Below are 18786 nucleotides of genomic sequence, written 5' to 3'. Positions count from 1 at the left end.
TTGCGAGTGGTGTTGTGGGCATGAGTTTTGGTGTGGTGCAGGCTGAAACCCCCCATTCTGCCAGTCGAGTTCTTAATAGTAATGGATTGTGGCAGGAGCAATGCAATGAAACCGTTCAGTATAACTAGCATGAATAGCATCATCCAGTCTCAGGCACAACTCTGCCACTGATTGATTGATTGATTGGTTGTTCATACAGCATGGAACTCGAAGGTTATGGCCGATAGAGATATCTACAATACAACATTTCGACAAAGAAATTCCACCACCAAATCCACACAGAAATGACAAGCCAAATCCCTTCGTCTCGCAATATTTTGAAAGTGAGCCTCCGAAGAGGCTCGGGTTGTCGGTTTTGCGCTGTAGCGGCGCTTCGTAGCCCTCCTCTTCTCCAAAAGATACCTCCACTCGGTACTACCCTCAACATAACCAGTCTAGCGCACACGGCATGGTGCTCGAAAGGAATCGTCGTCTCGGGGTTTGCGTAGCTGTCAAGGCCGGGGCCCGATGAATAGCAGCGAAGATATTTGGATCGAAGGCGGGACTGGCAAAATACCGGTTGTCATGGTCGACGTTGTCCTGGGCCAAGCCCTGAGCTCTCCCCCTGAAGTTCACTCTCCTCTCCGCCGTCGCCGTATCGCCTGCTAAACAGGCTCTCCTAGAGTGATAAAATCGATGATGATGTGCGGGGAAGCGATGGTGAGACTTCTTCAGAGGTTCGGACTTAGCACCCGTGGTGGTTCTCCGGCCAGGGACCGAGGTTCGATTGATCTCTATCGCTTCATGCTCATCGTCGTCGAATTCGTCGGTCGGGGCACTCAATCCGCGGTCGGAAAGAGTGGACACACACGCCACATACAACTCTGCCACTGGCCAGTGCCATAGATAGCACCTACGCGGGCAAGCTAACGACAAATTGCAGGATATCACCATCCGAGCATCCATAGATTTCAAAAGTCTACTGAACACTCATCCAGACCGATGTTAGTAGTCCATCCTCGGCATGGCTCAAGACGAACGGGAGACTGTTGAGATAGTCTGGCATTTCGGAGCCGAGTGGTCAACCACACATCATCACTCGTAGACATTACTGGTAACCACTGCACGAATCCAGCCACCATCGTTTTCAAGCGACCACTTGGAATCAACACCTGCACGTAAGGAACTGACATTATGAATACAAACTATGAGTGCTCTCAAGCAACCGCAACAAGTCGAGAACGAGGTATACAGGTATCATCATTAAACGTATAAACAGCAACGCAACTTCAACGCTAACAACCAACGCCATTCCACCAGCCCAACCCTCAACCCAAAACCCATCCTCCCAACCCACAGCACGTCCCTACACCTACACAACCCCACAACTCAGTTTATGCAGCACCTTCTTAACCTTCCCCGGCTGTCTCGCATCAGCATCAGGGTAATTATTCGCGTCGACCTCGTCCGCATCCTTCGCTTCCAGGCCGCTGTACATATCGCGCTCCATCTCCTGGCTATTCTTCCACTTCTTCCCCGGCAGCAGCCGCGACATCCGCTTCTTCTTGCCCTCTTCAATTTGAGACATGTCGAGCTCTTCCGAGGGCCGCGCGGCGCCTTCCGGGTGCGCGAGTGTCGTGTTGGCGCGCCTGGAGAGGGGGTTAGTGAGTAGTAGGGAAGGGGGAGGAGGGGGGAAAAGTACTCTGAGAATGGCTCTGGAAACCCAGTGTCGTGCGTGGCGCCCACGGTCGTCGAGACCGGCCGCGTGTTGATGTCTGTTACTCCCGACATTGCGATTGTGGCTGGCTGGCTGGCGATCTTCGTCTAGGATTTGGATGTGGATCTGGGGAAGGACGTGTGTGGATGTGGATGTGTTGTGTTGTTTGGACTATATTATCGGCAATGAGGTTTTGATGATCTGCAACAGGAGGAAGGGTCTAGGTATCGTATCGATCGTGTATGGGGGGGAGGGGACGGATGGTGGAGTGCCGAGCGGAAGGGCTTTATACCACCCGGCATCGTGCCGGGTTTGAATTCCTTGCGGCGGCTTCACTCGCTGCCTGCCTTGATGGCATTGCATTCTTGGTGTTGACGACAGTGATGGCCGGCGGATGCTTGGTGACGGATGATGTCGGTGGCTTGCCGGGAGATGACGTATGTAGAGTACCAACTAGCACGGGCTGTCTGAGCTCGCCGGTTGTCGGCAACCGAGCCATTCACGTGATGTTGAAAGCTACCCCAATGGGCTAGGGTAGATGGCCTCCTCCACGAGCACGTGATACGAGTCTGGACCCTCAGCGACGCAGCGCGGACGATGACAAAGGCTTGTAGCTGCTCTAGGTATTCCACTAGTTGGTAGCCGACGCCACCCGCACAGCCCCGTCTCACGGGTTTAGATGCGAATCTCACGAAGCACGAGATTCTTTCCTTCTGCAGCTTCCTCGAAACGTTGTCCTACCTATTATTCCACCGTATCTACATATCTCAGCCGTCTGTGTCCTGTTCGTGCGAGCGTACGAGCGGACCGCGCGGCTAAACCGAAAAAAAACGTTTCATCGAATTGACCGCCGACTTTCCCGAAGTGGTCGGGTGCATGCAATGGGGACATGCAATGGGATAAGAAGTGCGGAGGAAAATGCATGGCACGCACTGTACTGCACTGGCAGAAAGGGATGGAATCTGGAGTACATATCGCACACATCTATCCGGCCATTCAGCGGCTGGATGGGTGGATGGGTGGATGGACGAATGCTGCTGCAGGGACTCTATCAGTGGACGAGCGATCGGTCCGGGAGAGTGGGTAAGTCATAAGTTGTTAGCTGCTGGACGAGCTGGGTGTCTGGATGTCTGCATACGGAGTGACGAGGCGTCGAGAAGCCCTCATATTATCTACAAATTATTTGTTTTCGTGCGTGATTGCTGTGCGTGTGGTGCGGTGATTCGCCTTATCGTTCGAAATTCGAATTGCTTCTGTCTGTTGTTCGCTGTCCGTCTCTGTCCGTCAGTCCACTGCGAGGCCGCGAGTCTCGTAGGTTCTAGATACCTCTCAGCGAATGCCAGCACCCGGCCGACTCATTGAGCTGCCAATCCGTTCCTCCCCGCCACATTGAGTATTCTGATGCGACACTGGCGTTGGCTGGGTGTAACTCCAAGGGCACGAGGACGTGAAAGTGCTAACTAATGGGTGGCCCCAAGCCAGCACGCCCCCCCCCATCTTGTGCCGCTAGTTTATTTATCAACCCCCCGCCCCCGTCTCGCCGTGGCGATCCGCTTGCTTCCCTTCCTCAACCCTTTTGTCTAGCACATAACCCCGAGCTCTCCCGTTCCTCCTCCACGTTCCAAACAACAACTGTCAACCACAGCTCAAAAGCCAACTCCCAGCACTCATCAGCTCCCCAACCCAACCCAACCAAACTCAATCGGCTTTCAGTCAACCAAACAACAACAACAACAACTTCTCACTTCAACTCCCAACCCTGCCGAACCCTTTCTACACAGCAACCCTGGACAAATAACGACAATGGCGATGCTCAACAATAGTAAACGCAATAATAATTCCAGTAATTACCGGTCCGGCAGCGGTCGTTCCATGTCGCCCAAAAGCGCCTCCACCGCTCCCGTTCTCGCCAGCTGCTACGCCACCTCGGCTTGTTCGACGGTGGTTCAAGGATTCCATTACTCCAGTACGGGCACCAACGGTTAGTAACAATCTCCCCCCGTGAGTGCGACACAATTGATCACTTGCTGACTTTCCCCGTCGCATGCAGGGGCACTGTGGCGTTCCTGAGGCCCCCTCAGGATACCCCAAAAGTCCCCCTTCACAGAGCAACGTGGAAGGCGCGCACCGCACGGGTGGATACATCCGCGCGCGCTCGCCAACCGCCTGCTCTGCCACGAAGGGGGCGTCGAGTACCATCGCAAGGGAGTGTGAGAGACTTCTTTGTGGGGACATGAGGCGAATCTTCCTGGGTGGAAGGTTGGGTTCGCCAAGTGTTTCCCGTTCGATGGGCTCGATTCGCAAGATCGGCAATAACAACAATAGCAACAAGAAAAATGAAAACCATCTCGGCGCTGCGATCAGTGGCGTCAGCGAGGGTTACGATAGTGATGATTCCGATGATTACGATTACAGCAATAGTACCAATAACAACAACAACGACGACGACGACGACGGTCACTCTTTTAGTGGAGTGGAGAAAGGGGATGGTGACGACATGAGGTTCATTGAAGTCTGGGACTACGTTGGGGGAACCAGTTTCAGGGGATTCATTGCGGATAAGGAGCTGGCGCGGGGGAAGGTCGAGAAGACTCTGTTCTTGTTCTTCGAGCATGTCGCAGGGACCCAGTTGAAGCATGGGTATGCATCCATCCATCCACACAATCCCTTCCGTCATTTACTGATTGGTTCTGCAGGTTAATGGCTCTTATCGAACTGGCAACCGAATGCTTTACCTGCGATCGTCTGGTGATTTGCCTCGAACGGAACGCAGAAGGTCTTCGTAAGTGCGATACATCCTCCGATGCATCCACCAGCTAACAATTCTCTTCAGACGGCCTCGTCCGCGATCTCGGCTGGGTAGGCTTCGAGCTGATAACCCTCGCGCACTGGGTCCAAACCGAAATCCCGCGTAACGGCGGCATCGGCGGACCAGGTGTCAGATGCGGTAGCTTCTCATCTGTCAGCACCTCCTCGAGCGTGTTCTCGGACGACGAAATCACCAGCGAAAAGTGGCTCTTTATGGGAATGGAGTTGTAGGCCAGTGTCCTTGGGGGGTTGGGTTGGGTTGTTTCCTTCATCAAAAATCATTCCTTTGTCGATTGTTCATGGCTTGTTTGTTTGTGATTTACTCTGTGTGAAGGATGAGCACGTAGCTTTCTTTTCTGGGTATTCCTTGTGTATGGTGTGTGCCTTGCTTTCTACATATCTTGCTTTTGCTTTTTTGCCTTGTCTGTCTGTACTCGTTCATGATTTTCGTTCGTCAACCTCGGGGGGAAGGGAGGGATGGAGGGGTGGTGGAGTTTTGATTGATTGCGTTGCATTTAATTATTTTTCTTCTTCTTCTTTTCTTCCCTATCCTATACCCGGTCGGTCAACTCTTGCGGCAGGTCTTTTTTCTTCCTGCACTGTGATTTTTCCTTGATTTGTGATTGGAAGCACATGAAGATCCCAATACTACTGCTACTACTGCTATTCACGTGGATTATCAGTGTGCATGATGTGGGTGCACGCATTGCAGGATGGATGGGTGCGCGGTGGGGGGAGGGAGGTGTCATGAGGATGAGGGATATGCAGTGTATTGTACGTGTACGAGTGCAGATGCCTGTGGTCACATTTGCATCTGAGGGGGATGGTGGTGTGTATGATATGTATTTGGAATCAATGTTGTAAGTGCTCTGGTTGGTCAACTGTAATTGGTGGGTCTCGTGATGCTTCATCACGTCAGATCACTAGATTTTCGGGTCGGCGGCACTTTCTTCCTGTTGGCACTCGTGCTTGCAGTGATGCCTCAATTTCTGTTCAACTCCTTCACCTATTGGCACTCGTCAAAATTATTCATAGGGACAATGTGTATTTACATCCCAACTCTGTCAGGATGTCCGAGTGGTTAAGGAGTGAGACTTGAAAGCCCCGATGGGTATAGATATCTCATGGCTACGGCCTCGCAGGTTCGAATCCTGTTTCTGACGATATAACTTTTTTGCTGTGCTTCGGCAGGCCAATTCATTACCCCATATCTACTATTCCAATCATATCGTACAATCTACAGATCCCGTCTACACCTCACCGACGATCAGCAACCATCCGCCGCCAATCTGCCTGCCAACATCCTCCTTCTCGACATCATGCGTATCCTCAACCTCGCCCCACTGATGCGTCTGAAACGCCACCTCGATACTCGCAGCCTTCGCTGCCTCCTCCACGCCCCACTTCGCATCCCCCGCGGCGCCCCACTCCGCCACCATCCGCGCACCGATCACAAAGCTCTTAGTCGCATGGACGATCCTCTCGAGCCCGACGAGCTTCCACGTATCGAGGCGGTTCATCCAGTCGACGAGTGCCTTGCGCGTCGCCTCGGGCTGCGGTTTCCCCACCATGCCCACGTCGCCATCGACGGGATGAATCACCAGCCCTGGCCAGACACGGGTATCCAAGTACGCCATTAACTCCCTCGCCACGGCAACCTGCTGATCGCGCAGCTGCGGCCGCTCGGGGTCGCGCAGGTGCTCGGGCGTCGTCGGCGCCCAGCACAGCACCGTGTCCGTGTCCAGGTAGCGGATCAGGTTTGCGACGGCGCTGGCGCGCGTGGTGAAGTCGTCCGAGGCCTCTGACGCCGCCATGTCCAGTGCCCGTGAGGACAGCTGCGTCAATGGGATTCGGTGCGTCTTGGTCGCGTCCGCCGCGGACCGCAGGTGGCTCCACTCTAATGCGATCGCGTCGGCGAGGAGGGGTTTGGACCGTGGGATTAGGAGTGGCAGCCGCTGCGGCGTTCGTAAAGGTCGCGTGTCCAGGTTGATCGTGTAGCCGCCTGTGGATGGAGTTAGAAGTTAGGAGCTGGGAGAGGCGCGGAGGAAGGGAAGGGAAGGGACCTTCGGTCTCGATGACGTGCACTTCCTTCCAGAAGCGCTTGGACTTGCTGGTGGCGGCCTTCTGCGTCGCGCGGAACTGCGAGAGCTGCGAGCGCGAGGGCAGCGGCGCTTCGGGCGGCGGGCCGTGGGCGGTGATGGGCAGGGCGGTGGCGGGGGCGGTCGGCGTGGTTGTCAGCGTGCGGATGTGGTTAAGGGCGGGGGTGCGGCGGCGGAGGAACGGGCATGGCGCCGGGGCGCCGGTGAGTCGGCGGGTGAGGTGTCGTGGGAAGGACATTGTTAAGGTCAATTGAGGGTGGAAGCGTGTCTGGTGGGGTGGATTGGTTGCGCTGCGCTGTGTCGCTTCATCCACCCCACCACCGCCAAGACGTCACCGATCGTAGCGATTTTGGCTAGCTAGCTTGGATCCGAGCTCCAGCTTCCGTCCTTCGGCAGCAGCCGAGCTCACTCGCTTCGTCACAGCTGCGACATTGCTTCCTCTTCCTTTCCAAACCTTCCACTCAATCAAGCTCGGCTACCATTGATCAGGGACAGCACACGCATTCGACCGAAGCAGCTTCTTCGACGGATATTCCGCCAGGTACACTTCCACTGTCCATTCAGACCTGCATCCCAGAAAGCGAGAAAGAGAGCTCATCTGAAATTGACGCCCATATGCAGTGCCAGCTCAGCCCGCAACGAACAGCGACAACCAGCGACAAGTAGCGACAAGTAGCAGCGACAGGACAGCCACACCTCACCAACACGACCCACAACTCCCCTCCACCACCCTCCAGCAACCACCCACCTCAGGCCACACTGCAGGAGAAGAAAGAAGAAAGAAACGTATAACCTCCGCCTCCATCACCCACCATCGCACCAAGAAAAAAAAGTCCCGCACTACGCACTATCCATCACCGCAGCCATCACTCGCCATGACCCGCCCACGCCGGCTCTCTCTCACCCCCACCAACCCGTCTACCAGCAGCATGCCACACCCAACCCCGCCTCCCACGCCCAAGCCCCAAGACCCGACAACCACCGTCTCTCTTGTCCTAACCCGGTTACACACGCAGCACCCTTCCCTGTCCGCGCCCACCATCTCCGAAACCCACAGCTTCCTGTCCAAAGCCGCCTCCGTCCCAGACCTTCCAGAGTGGATCTGGTACGGGATGCTGCACTACGCGGTGGAGCAGACGGACGGCGGCGAGCACGAAACAGTCGATTTTGGAATTCTCGATGAGGTCCTGGATGCGGATTTGGTTGAGAGGGGGAGCGGGAGGGGGGGCAGGGTGCTCGATATGCTGTTTTTTTATATGTATCTTTGTTTGGAGGCTGGTAGGGGGCGGGGGGATGTGAGGGAGGAGGTGGAGGAGGGTGACGAGCCTGTGCTGGAAAGAGGGGAGCAGAGGAAAAATTTGGAGAGACGGGAACGGCGCATGGAGGAGCGGAGGATCGAGGGCGTGGTTACGCCGCCCGCCACGGAGGATGAGAGTGCGTCTGAGGGGGAGAGGACAGTGAGGAGGAGGAGGAGGAGAAGACAGGACTCGGTATTGCAGAAGGACGAGGAACCGCAGGAGCTGCACACCCCCCACCACCACCACCAGCAGCAGCAGGAGCAACAACAACAACAACAACAACAACAACAACAACAACAACAACAACAACAAACCCAGCCCCAGCAGAAGAGTGCCGGCGGCATCGACATCAAGTCGATAATCATCTTCCTCCTCTTGATCACGATCGGGCTGCTTCTGGTATTCCCGCCAAACAAGGGCACGTTTGCACATATCCGGTGAGCCTCTCCCACCCCATTCAATCCGTTGAAAATCAGTATTAACACACACCTTTGAAGACGACCATGCGAACAGGTGTACTTCCGCACCGTGGCGACGTTGGCGGAGGGATACACACAGGTTGAGACAACACTCGCACAAACCTACAGAACGCATTGTCACGAAGGCTGCCAGAGGATTGTGGATCTGTTGGTAGATAATGCAAGGTACCGGCTAGGGACACTCGAGTTGTCTGGTGGAGGTGGAGGTGGAAACGGAGCTGGAGGTGGGACAACAACGGCAAGGAAGGAGCTTTGATGGGATGGGATGGGATGCTTGGGATAGGTATCGGATATGGAGTTGGGGATGTTCTTTGCTTTTCTGGAGTTTACGGAGGGAGGGCCTTCTACTAGGTAATACGGATGCTTTGCTATGGTATTTGGGGAGGGGGGTGGCGCACATGTTTTTTTGTTCACCTTTTACTTCTCTTTCCTCGTCATCACTCGACGGCAACATTGCCACGTTACGGCGGTCTGTAATTAAATCCGAAACATTTTGTCACGAACAGTCCCTGCCAACCAGCCAACAAAAGGGAAGACGTCAAATACCCGAAAATCTTAAACTGGAATCAACTGGAATCAACCAAGAGCAGAGCAGAGCAGAGCAGAGCAGAGCAGAGCAGAGCAGAGCAGAGCAGAACACAGAAACAGAGTGGGCACTTGAAGCCCCGCCATCAACAACAATACAACTCAACGCATAAAACCGAATGAGATGTCCTAGCCTTAGTGCATCCCATACCGTACCGTAACGTAAACCAGAGAACCAGAGCCAGAGCCAGAAACCTGAATCGAAATTGAAATCTAACCGCCCACTAGAAAAAGAGTAATCGGAATCATCATCATTTCATACAGCGCTATATCCACCTCTCGAGCTCCGGCCTTGAAGCGTGCTTCCCACCCTGCCGAAAAAGTCTTTGACGAGGTACGACATTTCGCCGATCATGTCGCGGTGCGGACGGAGATCCCATCTGCGAGAGAGTCAGTCCGGAAGGGAAGGGGTGGTGAGATGTGGACCAAGCGAAGCGGAACGTACCCTAACCATACCACGCAGATCAGGTACGCTGCTGCGCCCAGGAATACACTACATATATATCCATCGTCAGTTGTCCGTCGTCTCCGGTGTGGTGGTGTAATCGGAGTGGATGGATGGTGGGTGGATATACATGATAAACAACCAAGTAAAGAACCCCCAATGAGCACTCTTCTTCTCTTCACCCTTCCCACCGCCCTTCGCATTCTCCACACACGCCATCTTCGTTTTCCACTCGAGCCTCAGCACCTGTTTCTTTGCGCTCTCGCTCCACTCATAGCTCACGAACGTAATCGCCTCATCCGCTTCCCCGGTAACGTCCTTGTCGCACACGAAATCGACGACGGCCCGCTGCTCATGCCCCGCAAAATTATTCCCGCCGTTGAACTCGACGCGCACGCCGCGCGGCTTCCCGCCCGCCTCTGTCGCGTTTAGCAGCAGCACTTGCTCGTCAACCGCGTGCCCGTCGATGTCCCCCGCTACCGGGATCACCTCCGCAAGAAACGACTTGCCCGCCGTGTCGATGTGGCGGACCAGGCCACACACTGTTTCATTCCCCGTCAGCCTCATCCCTCCACCCCATCCCCTCCTCCTCCCCCATTCCCGTGGAAAGATTACCGTAAGTCCCGTCAGGACACTGTTCCTTCGCGTCGGTATCCTTATTCTTTTGCAGCGGAGCGCAGGGATCGATGCTCCACGTCGTGTTCTGTATGGTCGGCGGTGTCGATATCGACGAGACGACGGAGTGCGCGCCGCCCAGCGATTTGAAGTCATATGTGAGCCCCGACTGTACCGTTTGGCAGCCCCAGGACGTGGCGGATACGGCTGCTGCGGCGGGGAGCAGAAGGAAGAGGTGGTGGGGGCGCGGGAGGCGCATGCTGCTCGGGGTTTGCGGAATGGGTTGGAGGGGGAAGCTTAAGCGGCGGCGGGTGCGTGGTCCGACGAGTTTTGGACGAGGTAGGTGTGGTAGGTGGTCGATGCCGCTGGTTGTCGATACCGCTGGTGGTGAGGATGAACAAACAAACGGAACAGAACTTGCGGCGGCGGCGAGCAGGCGAGCAGTGCGATAGATAGCTAGAGTAGAGTTGCGTTGGGTTGCAGGTGTGAGGCTTGGCCATCACGTCACGTCACACGAACAGTCAGTCAGTCAACTGTCAGAACGGAACGCGGTCACGACTAGTCACTCGCGATGTGGCGCAGTGACTGGCATGTGAGGATGCTGGAGAGCTCGTATTGCTTTTGGTGGGAGGGTGACGAGGGTATCCTAACAGACGGTGTATCTATGCTCCGGGGGAGATGGGTCGGGATGTAAATGTTACCATGGGCCGAAAACGGCCGGAGGAGGCCGAATGCAGAAATTATGGAACGAAAAAACGGAAAAAACGAAAGCAAAATGAGACCTCAAACGTCTGTTGTGCAGCTAGAGATACGGTAGCCAGCACTTGGAACGTCAACTTGCTGCTCCCTTTGGTACCTATGGAGGGCGAATTTCTGAGCCTGCACTGCTATTTAGTCTAAGGTGCTTAGACTAACTCTGGTCTTCAGATGTCCTTACTGCATCACTCGAACGAGGTCCAAGACTATCAGCCATACTAACTCCACTATGTGCGCCGTTCCACTGTTCCGACAGCTTTTAAATACGAGATGTTTCACACCTCCAACTCGGCGTTTACGTGGTGATTATCATCCGGGTCACCGTAATCTCAGGTAGAAGCACAATAGCTAAGCACAATTAATTCCTTCTATATACAGTTACTCACTTTCAGCCACTGATGTACAATCACAACCTCAGCGACGGTTTTTCTACCCCCTTTCTTACAATCAACGAGTATGGCATCTACCTCCTTGTAGTTGTATATTACTTCCCGAAAGAGCCCACGAATGTGCCCGGAAGGAGACGTAGCGAAGGTCCGGCTATTGTGCAGAGAGTTGACGAACTTCTGCTTGCCGAGACGGAAGACTCCTCGTGATCGCCGCGTGCTTGGAATGTAGCGTGCCGGATATGTTGCTTTGGTGAACTGGATTTCTGGGTGTGGTGGCTCTGTTGAGCTTTGTTGTATAGAGACAGGAAGAAGGTATAAGTCGGAGAGGTGGTGGTGGGCGGTTTATATACGCTCATTTAACGCTTGGAATGTCAGTGAATGGGGAGGTCGAGATTGCGATAAACTAGGATGTATAAAAGTTGCTCGTCATAACGTCACAACTCTGGGCGGGTGCTAGCAATTGTCCTCTGGACCCGGAGGTAACCTATCGCGTGTATGTTGTATAGATTCTGTGGGATGGCAGATGGGAAGGGCTTGGAAGCTAACTCATGGACATCACTCGGACAAGGCAGCAGTTTTGATCAACACTGGTGGTTGTCTGCTCTCTACTGCCGTACTTTATCGCGCCAGCACTTCTTGGAATCATCGCCATATCATTGTGGCAACCTAACCTACAAAACGAGGCCACCAACTGGCAACTGAACTTGGGTTATGAGGCATCGAATATTACAACACCAACATATGACCCCCCAACTCCACGACCCAGCCACATCTAGCACGATTCGAACGCATACAGGCATTCAGCAAGCGAAAACAAATGATGCGCCGGCATTGGTAGGTATTAAAGACCATCCAATAACTCCTACGCAAGAGAAACAAAACAATCTACGCCTTCCTGCGGCCTCCGGTCCTAGGCTGGGGGCTCTTTCCGCCCGCAACGTAGTGCTTCTTCTCCTTCTTGACCGCGCTTGCCGAAGGCTTCCCCGCATTCCAGTACCAGAGCATCTGGACAGCCAGGACGACGTTCAGGGCGAAGCCGCCGAGGAAGCCGTAGAGGATGACGGGATCGTCGACCTCGGAGATGGTCGTGAAGACGCGCGCGAGGGAGCCGAAGAGGTAGTTGAAGACCTGTGGGAATACGTTAATAGCTTCACCTTGGGTGGGGCGCTGCGGGGAAAGGAACTTACTGCGAAAGCGGAGAGCTGGCCCGTGTTCTTGTCCTTAGCGATGGTGAAGATCTGCGGGATCTTGCTCATGAGGCCGAGCGGGATAGTGGCCGTTTGGACCATGACCATCATCTCCTTGCTGATCAGGCCCTCGTTGAACAGCGCATATCCAGCAGTGGCGAGCACCATCGCATACACGGCGGCGACACCCGCCTTTCCACGGTAGTGCAGCACCAGCATCGAGATGATGACATTCTGCACCGCCAGCAGCGCAATCTCGCCGTATGTCGAGAAAGGGTTGCCGGAGCGATAGTTGTATGCAAGCGTGATGATGTATGCGGTCGTCTCGAGCAGGTACGAGGTGAACGAGATTCCCTGCGCCGACCCGGACGCGAGCAGCTTTAGGAGCTGCGGAACTTTGACGACAGTCGACAACCCGATGATCCCTACGCCGATGGCTTTGGAGATTGCGAGTTGCGTGCATTCCGGGTGTGACGAGATGTCGAGCTTGCTAACGATCGTGCTGTAGCATTCCGGGCCGAGCTGGGAGAGCCCAAAGTCGTGGATGGGAGCCGGGAGGGCTTTGATGATGGGGAGGAGATGTGGCCGCACGAGGGCAACGAGGGGCTCGAGCTGCAGGAGGACGGATTCCATGGTGGCTATGGTTTGTGATGGAGGAAGAATACGAAAGGATCGAAAAAAATCCGAGATAGAAGAACTCCGTGGGATATGGAATACGTATGGTACTTTCCGTCGATGGGTTAGGGGTTTCTCGGTTAGATGTCTGTAAGCGGCTCTCTCTCCCCGCACTTCTCGACCTGGTCGGGAGGGTACAGCTTCCCGGCATGGAAGTTGGAACAACCTGTGGAATGGCTTACTATTGGTCTGTATTCGTTGACATGCACCTCGCTCATCACTCGTTTCTCCAAGGTTAGTCTTTAATATATGGGGATCACGATGAAATAGAGTGTTGTCCCGTCACCACGGATCCCGCTAAGCACTTGAGCTTGTTTTAGTGGCTCAGGGCTAAGGGCATCTCAACTACAAAGTACATGATCTATTCCCATCCGGGATTTGTAGGGACAACTTCGTCAGACTCCGATCATACCAACTTGCCACAGTTGATGACGTCTCGGTTCCGGCAGTATTAAGCTCCTAAGAAGCCTACAGTCCAATCGATTTGCATGGCTGGAGAGATGAAGGAGAAGGACGAGACGGGTTATCGTATATCCCGAAAGCGGGAGGACGAGAAACAGAAGGAACGGACGAACGGAACAAGAAAGAATGGACATTGGAAGCGAAGCGCAACGGTAGGACGGGTGAGACCGACTACGGCCTTCCTCAGGACTCACGGACACAGCCGACTGTATACGTTCAACTAGTCTTGGAACCCCAGTCCAGGTCAGCTCAAATGTGTCCACCGAGACGAGGCCACTCGACGCAGGAACGTTTTGAAGTCGTGGTCAGATCATCGGCTATCATTCGCCACCCTCAGGTGCCGGTGAGGCCCATCCGCTTGGGTTCCAAGAGAAGCAGTATGTAACTTGGAATCGATAACCGTTCAAATTCTCTCAGAGTCAATGGCCTCTTACCAAACCTACGACTCCTGCACCCGGCTCCCCCAACTGTTGCTCGCATCATCCATCAAATGCAACTCACCAAATCTCACAGTGCACGAAATTCCTTCAATCACTAGTATAGTATAACTACGTCGCAATCCACCAGCACCGAAGACTGACCGAAAGAGCACATCCTTCCTTCCGCGCAGACGTGGATGTTACTTCTAGAGGACGGATACCTACCCGCTGTATGTACAAGTCTCACAGCATAATCCGCGGATGCCAAGATGATATCATATCGCATCCATTCAACCTCGAGGCCACGAAAAGCACCGCGCTCCACGATGATACCCGCATGCCACTACCCGACTACCACTATGTACCTATTTTCAGCTACCGTTCACACAGCCTCACTCAGCAAAGCAAAGTAATAAGTCGCACTTGATATTATCTTCCTCCTCGCCAGCAAACGCCGACCGGCCCCACGTGAATCCCAAGGTACCTGAGCTTTTTCTTCATCTCAGCTGATTACGTCTCGATGCGGTCAAGAACGGCTTCCCGTCCTGTCCTAGGTAGATGCCGTGTACAAGGTATGTACAAAGGTACATGTTCCCAACTTTAATCAGGATGTGGTGTCAGTTCACGTGGGAAGTCTGCACGAGGTTTCACGGCTTTAAACCTTCGATACGGCACGGTACCTACATTGTGTACGATGTGGCTGAGCCGGCGACTGGAGCTACCACCGCCCCCCGAAAGAAGGCATATCAGAGGCATAAAGCGTATGAATACAATTATTATAATAATTGAAAATTAATCAAAGTAGAAATACATCTCAACCCGAGTAAAAGCGCGCACCACTACGCCGGAATCCCGCCATTACGAATTCCACCACTCTATGGCTCACCAGGCTCCCCCACAGGTGCCGAAGCAGCCTCCTCTGCTATTCGCACAACTTCCTCTTTGCATAAACCACATCATCGAGCACGAACCCGGGGCTGACATCGCCAGGCAACGGCACGCCCTGGGGCCTATCGAGCTCCTCGGCCTCGATGCCGACCCTGTCGAGGCCCCTCCACTTACTGCCGCCAAGGACGATATTTACCGCCCCGCCCTTCCCCGCGGCATTCCTAACCCGGACGACCTTCTTCCCCGCGGGCGTGGTCTCTCCCGCCCGGTAGCCGACGATCTGGAGGTCGAGGTATGGCTTCTTCGCGTCCGGCTTCTTGCTGGTCAGCGCGGTGATGTTGAGACTGTGCAGGTCGAAGGTGAATGCCCCGCCGCCGTCGAACCAGGTCATCCAGTGGAAGGCCGAGAGCAGCCCGTGTGGTGACGAGGTTATCCCTTTGTAGTACGGCGTGGAAGAGCGCGGCGAGCCGGAGACGATCAGCCAGTCTACGAAGCCGGGGAAGCGGAAGCCGTTGTAGGTCGATAAAGGGCCGGGGGAGAGGTCGTCGAACTGGGTGGGGTGGGATGTTAGTGATATTCGGTTGATGGGGGAGGGAGGGGAAAGTACTTTAAGGGTTCCTTTCTCGAATATGGGACAGAGCTTTGGCACTGCAGCCAGCTCGACCGGGAGGGAGCTGGAGAGAACCGCAGTGCTGAGGAGGGTAAAGACGATGCGGATGATTGAGGATTTCATGATTTCGAGATAAGAGGGATTGAGGATTGAGGGATGGAGAAGCGGGAAATGCTGTGTATCTCTTCGATTGATGATCCAGGAGCTTTACCTCGCACCTGATGACGGGCCTCTTTATACCAGGGCAGCTCCCCCCCGCCCCCTACCTAGGAAACAAGGTGTTCGATGGAGGGGGCTGGCCATGCCCAATCCGATGCGAACCACGCCGCGGACGACACTTCCCTTCGATTTCCTCGATGCAGCTATCCTTGTGGCGTATGCTTGTATCATACATCTGCTCCCCCCAAGTCCACCCGTCAAAATCTTCCATATTCGAAAGCTCGGGAAAGCGGCGAAGCGTGGGTACGGTATTGCACTCGTACATGTAGTATCTCCGATACCTGCACGTGGTTACTGTCACACCGAGGCACGATGCCTACTCGAGTACTTGTCATGCATCATGGGCGGTAGATACTTCATGCAAATGGCAAGTGCTATCCCGTCGGAATAACTCGCAAGTGTCACGGTGTCACGGTGTCACGGTGTTACCCCGTGTGGTGCTACTGCCTGTGGAGACCCGTGGTCCTCGTGCTGCACTGCTGCTGCTCCGGTAGTACGCCCGTCTAGAAGCGAAGATGGATGGAAGGAGAAGGGAAGAGAAGGGAAGAGAAGAGAAGAGAAGAGAAGGAGAAGTCCATGGGGCTAGGTACGGTAGCTGCAGTTTGAGGTATCACTCGCTCGAGAGCCGACCATGTCCTCGGCTGATATAAACTTCATCGGGAGCAACTCGGTACCACTTTATTCTCCGCTGTCATGTCCATGGGCGTAGGCACATCGTACATATTTCACTCCGTATCTGGTGGAATTTGGGGTTTTAGCGGAAGGCACTTGATTCCGGGGATGTCTCCTGAGTGCTGACATGTCTCCCGTGAACTCCGCCGTTGGAGTAGGTACCTGAATAGCTGCACTTCCCAGGTACTCCCGACGTCTCCCATGCATCGGGAGCAGGACCACAGGTTGCTAGAATTAGAAGTACACCAGGCACCTTACCTAGGCGGCTTCTAGCGGAAACGGGCGGACAGTTCCCGGAATTTTGCAGGCAGAAGGAAAGGGCAGATATGTATTGTTCGAAAACAGTGGAGATTTGAGATGATGATCTCTTTGGTTTTGTTTCTGCCATTTGGCTGCTCGCTAGTTTTGTTTCATCCGCTGCTCGAAATAGTACATAAATTATGCATATATACTGCCTGAAGTCTTAGATTCCTGATCCGATCGTGTACCCCTCGGATCTGTGATTGACCTTGCGTGCGGGTTTCCGCTATCCGCGCTGGTACTATTGATTGATATAGGTAGGTTGGATCCAGTGGTCAAGCACTTGTCAAATGACAGAGAGAGAACATCAACTTATTGTCGCAGACGGCCTTAATAGACCATGGCGACTACAAGTCAAATGTACAATCTACAAGTCTTCATAAGTTACCACTCGGTACCGTGTCTGAGTGAGATATTATGATTATCAACCTTGATGACCACTGACCGCCACAGTTGTGGCTTTATCAGCAGGAGCTTCTAGTGACTATCCGGAATCTTTTGATAACGTAGGTAGCTCGTAAGTATAGCGGCAAGTGAGTGTGCCTTTTGGCGCGAGTGACATCGCATGATTGTTCATATTCACGGGGGAGAGCAGCGAACAGCGAGTGGTAGTATCTATTGACTCTTGAGTCCTAGCAGTAGCTCTGAGTACGTATTTGCACACAAGGATACATACAACTATATAGAGGAATCACTATTCCAAGCTCCTACCTAGTGCGTAAAGCAACCACAACCCAATAATATCCCCAAGCTTGCCTAAAGGCTAAATTTCGTTCACACGCGATGGCTATAAACCCTCCGGCTCACACTACCCTTAAGGGCGCGTTTGGATGCACTCACTTTTGAGTTCTAGTTTTAGAGCTATATAGAGCCAAATTCAGTTCCCCGCCGGGACACCGAATAGGTACTGTTCAGTTTCAGTTTTCCGAACAACCTTGAGGTGAACAGAATGTCTGGCAGTTCCCAGTATACCAGGTAAATACTCAGCCATAAGTCTGAATAGGTAGGTAATAGGCTTCACCAGAACTTTAATAGGTAGTAGACACATTGCACATAGCCCCCGCTTCTTTCTCTTCCCCGTAACTGAGGGCAGTCCATGGTTGAAGTTAAAATCAGCCATGGAGCCGCACAGTTTCGGCTTTCTTCTTCTCGGTTTGTGTGCCATCCAAACAGGGTTGCGGTTTTATTTGCTCAGGTTTTCGAGAAAAAAAACTGAGCGTATCCAAACGGGCCCCTACTAGGTGGTTCGTACGGCATTACAAACCTCGTCGCCTCGGTGCACTACTCCGAGTGAGTACATAATCGCACCGTAGTTTCAACAGCCAACACCGTGCACGAGACAGCTGGGAGTCTCGACTCGACTCGCCACATCTCCCCACGTTCCAGGTCTTGAAGCCTCGACCCCGCTGTACCGGTACATACTTTGGGGCCGTTTTTCTGCTCTTACCCGTACCACAAGAGCAAACAGGGTTTCTCGTGAACCGTGCACCGTTTCAGCGGAGCGGCGAGTACGAATTTTTGTTTTAATTTTTGGACGTTTTGACGAGAAAAGCTATGCATACCTCCCGTACCGTATTCCCTTGAAGCCGGGCCCACATGCTATCCGGCCGAGAGAGGGTGGAGCCGCGGTCCCGAACCTAATCGTGCGGCGGGTTGTTTTTTGGGGTCGATAAACTTTGACTTCATTGGCTGTTGTGGTGGTCTTACCCGTGACTGTGGCCGTCCAGAGCGAGCAACCCGCGATTTCTGGCTGGCTAACAGGCCGGCCGTCGGAACGACGATACGGTAGCACTGTGACGGGATGATTCGGTCGGAGGAGCATGACGGTTTCCCGTGGCTAGGCGATATCTTCGGCCCGCGGATAGGTACGGTAACCCACCAGCCACAATGGCAGGCGCACCAACTAGCCCGGGTGATTTCACCTTCCAAACTTCCAAACTTCCAAACTTCCAGACTTCCAGACTTTCAGACTTCCAAGTTCCAGTCCTTGGAATCTGGAATCTGGAATCTGGATTGTGGTGGTGGTGTAACCCCGCCGCCGCCGAGACGACGTACATCCATCCATACAAACAGACATACAGATCCCAGTGCCCTTAACCAGACCCCTGGTATTATATAGTTTGCACGCTCGCCGACTCGTATAAACCGTAAACTGCGAACCCTATCCCGATCCCGAGCCTGAGC

General features: G+C 53.9%; 7 protein-coding genes and 1 non-coding gene across 8 annotated transcripts; 3 read left to right on the top strand and 5 right to left on the bottom strand.

The window, feature by feature from the left end:
• Positions 1-157: 157 nt before the first annotated feature.
• BZA05DRAFT_12807 (uncharacterized protein) lies at positions 158-1157 on the bottom strand. The gene has a single exon (XM_051478761.1). It carries the CDS (start codon positions 943-945, stop codon positions 421-423), a length of 525 nt encoding a protein of 174 aa, XP_051344362.1. The 5' UTR covers positions 946-1157; the 3' UTR covers positions 158-420.
• A 2342-nt stretch (positions 1158-3499) lies between these two features.
• BZA05DRAFT_450679 (ornithine decarboxylase antizyme-domain-containing protein) lies at positions 3500-4936 on the top strand (the record flags this gene model as incomplete). The annotated part of the gene is made up of 4 exons (XM_051487414.1): positions 3500-3677; positions 3778-4336; positions 4393-4478; positions 4530-4936. 4 exons carry the CDS (start codon positions 3500-3502, stop codon positions 4733-4735), a joined length of 1029 nt encoding a protein of 342 aa, XP_051344361.1. The 3' UTR covers positions 4736-4936.
• A 631-nt stretch (positions 4937-5567) lies between these two features.
• On the top strand, positions 5568-5667 carry BZA05DRAFT_t21. The gene has a single exon. It is a non-coding gene; the product is annotated as a tRNA-Ser (tRNA).
• BZA05DRAFT_12709 (uncharacterized protein) lies at positions 5572-6682 on the bottom strand (the record flags this gene model as incomplete). The annotated part of the gene is made up of 2 exons (XM_051478749.1): positions 5572-6506; positions 6568-6682. Coding segments are annotated over 2 exons (867 nt in total), but the record flags the coding sequence as incomplete, so codon positions are not given.
• Positions 6683-7532: 850 nt separating this feature from the next.
• On the top strand, positions 7533-8636 carry BZA05DRAFT_440379 (uncharacterized protein; the record flags this gene model as incomplete). Its single annotated transcript, XM_051486592.1, has 2 exons — positions 7533-8338; positions 8399-8636. The coding sequence occupies 2 exons, from the start codon at positions 7533-7535 to the stop codon at positions 8634-8636; spliced, it is 1044 nt and encodes a 347-aa protein (XP_051344359.1).
• Positions 8637-8963: 327 nt separating this feature from the next.
• On the bottom strand, positions 8964-10548 carry BZA05DRAFT_382354 (autophagy-related protein 27). The gene is made up of 4 exons (XM_051482108.1): positions 10026-10548; positions 9541-9952; positions 9411-9458; positions 8964-9345 (listed from the first exon to the last, which is right to left on the bottom strand). The coding sequence occupies exons 1-4, from the start codon at positions 10282-10284 to the stop codon at positions 9222-9224; spliced, it is 843 nt and encodes a 280-aa protein (XP_051344358.1). The 5' UTR covers positions 10285-10548; the 3' UTR covers positions 8964-9221.
• A 1178-nt stretch (positions 10549-11726) lies between these two features.
• BZA05DRAFT_382349 (uncharacterized protein) lies at positions 11727-13173 on the bottom strand. Its single transcript, XM_051482107.1, has 2 exons — positions 12358-13173; positions 11727-12298 (listed from the first exon to the last, which is right to left on the bottom strand). The coding sequence occupies exons 1-2, from the start codon at positions 12988-12990 to the stop codon at positions 12056-12058; spliced, it is 876 nt and encodes a 291-aa protein (XP_051344357.1). The 5' UTR covers positions 12991-13173; the 3' UTR covers positions 11727-12055.
• Positions 13174-14724: 1551 nt separating this feature from the next.
• BZA05DRAFT_382347 (uncharacterized protein) lies at positions 14725-15627 on the bottom strand. Its single transcript, XM_051482106.1, has 3 exons — positions 15409-15627; positions 15154-15351; positions 14725-15093 (listed from the first exon to the last, which is right to left on the bottom strand). The coding sequence occupies exons 1-3, from the start codon at positions 15532-15534 to the stop codon at positions 14836-14838; spliced, it is 582 nt and encodes a 193-aa protein (XP_051344356.1). The 5' UTR covers positions 15535-15627; the 3' UTR covers positions 14725-14835.
• Positions 15628-18786: the final 3159 nt, after the last annotated feature.

This window comes from Tricharina praecox (assembly GCF_024521635.1).
Source record: "Tricharina praecox strain CBS 144465 chromosome Unknown BZA05scaffold_1, whole genome shotgun sequence".
NCBI lineage: Eukaryota > Fungi > Ascomycota > Pezizomycetes > Pezizales > Pyronemataceae > Tricharina > Tricharina praecox.
Note: the sequence above shows the minus strand (reverse complement) of the source record. Positions and strands in the feature narration are given on the sequence as shown.

Coding starts and splice junctions, on each gene's coding strand:
- BZA05DRAFT_12807 (XM_051478761.1), bottom strand. CDS start 945: ATGGATGCTCGGATGGTGATATCCTGCAATTTGTCGTTAGCTTGCCCG.
- BZA05DRAFT_382354 (XM_051482108.1), bottom strand. CDS start 10,284: ATGCGCCTCCCGCGCCCCCACCACCTCTTCCTTCTGCTCCCCGCCGCA. Junction 9,459..9,540: donor TTTACTTGGTTGTTTATCAT/GTATATCCACCC, acceptor ATATATATGTAG/TGTATTCCTGGGCGCAGCAG. Junction 9,346..9,410: donor ATCTGCGTGGTATGGTTAGG/GTACGTTCCGCT, acceptor ACTCTCTCGCAG/ATGGGATCTCCGTCCGCACC.
- BZA05DRAFT_382349 (XM_051482107.1), bottom strand. CDS start 12,990: ATGGAATCCGTCCTCCTGCAGCTCGAGCCCCTCGTTGCCCTCGTGCGG. Junction 12,299..12,357: donor GCCAGCTCTCCGCTTTCGCA/GTAAGTTCCTTT, acceptor GTATTCCCACAG/GTCTTCAACTACCTCTTCGG.
- BZA05DRAFT_382347 (XM_051482106.1), bottom strand. CDS start 15,534: ATGAAATCCTCAATCATCCGCATCGTCTTTACCCTCCTCAGCACTGCG. Junction 15,352..15,408: donor TCGAGAAAGGAACCCTTAAA/GTACTTTCCCCT, acceptor CACCCCACCCAG/TTCGACGACCTCTCCCCCGG. Junction 15,094..15,153: donor GCGGGGCATTCACCTTCGAC/CTGCACAGTCTC, acceptor AAGAAGCCATAC/CTCGACCTCCAGATCGTCGG.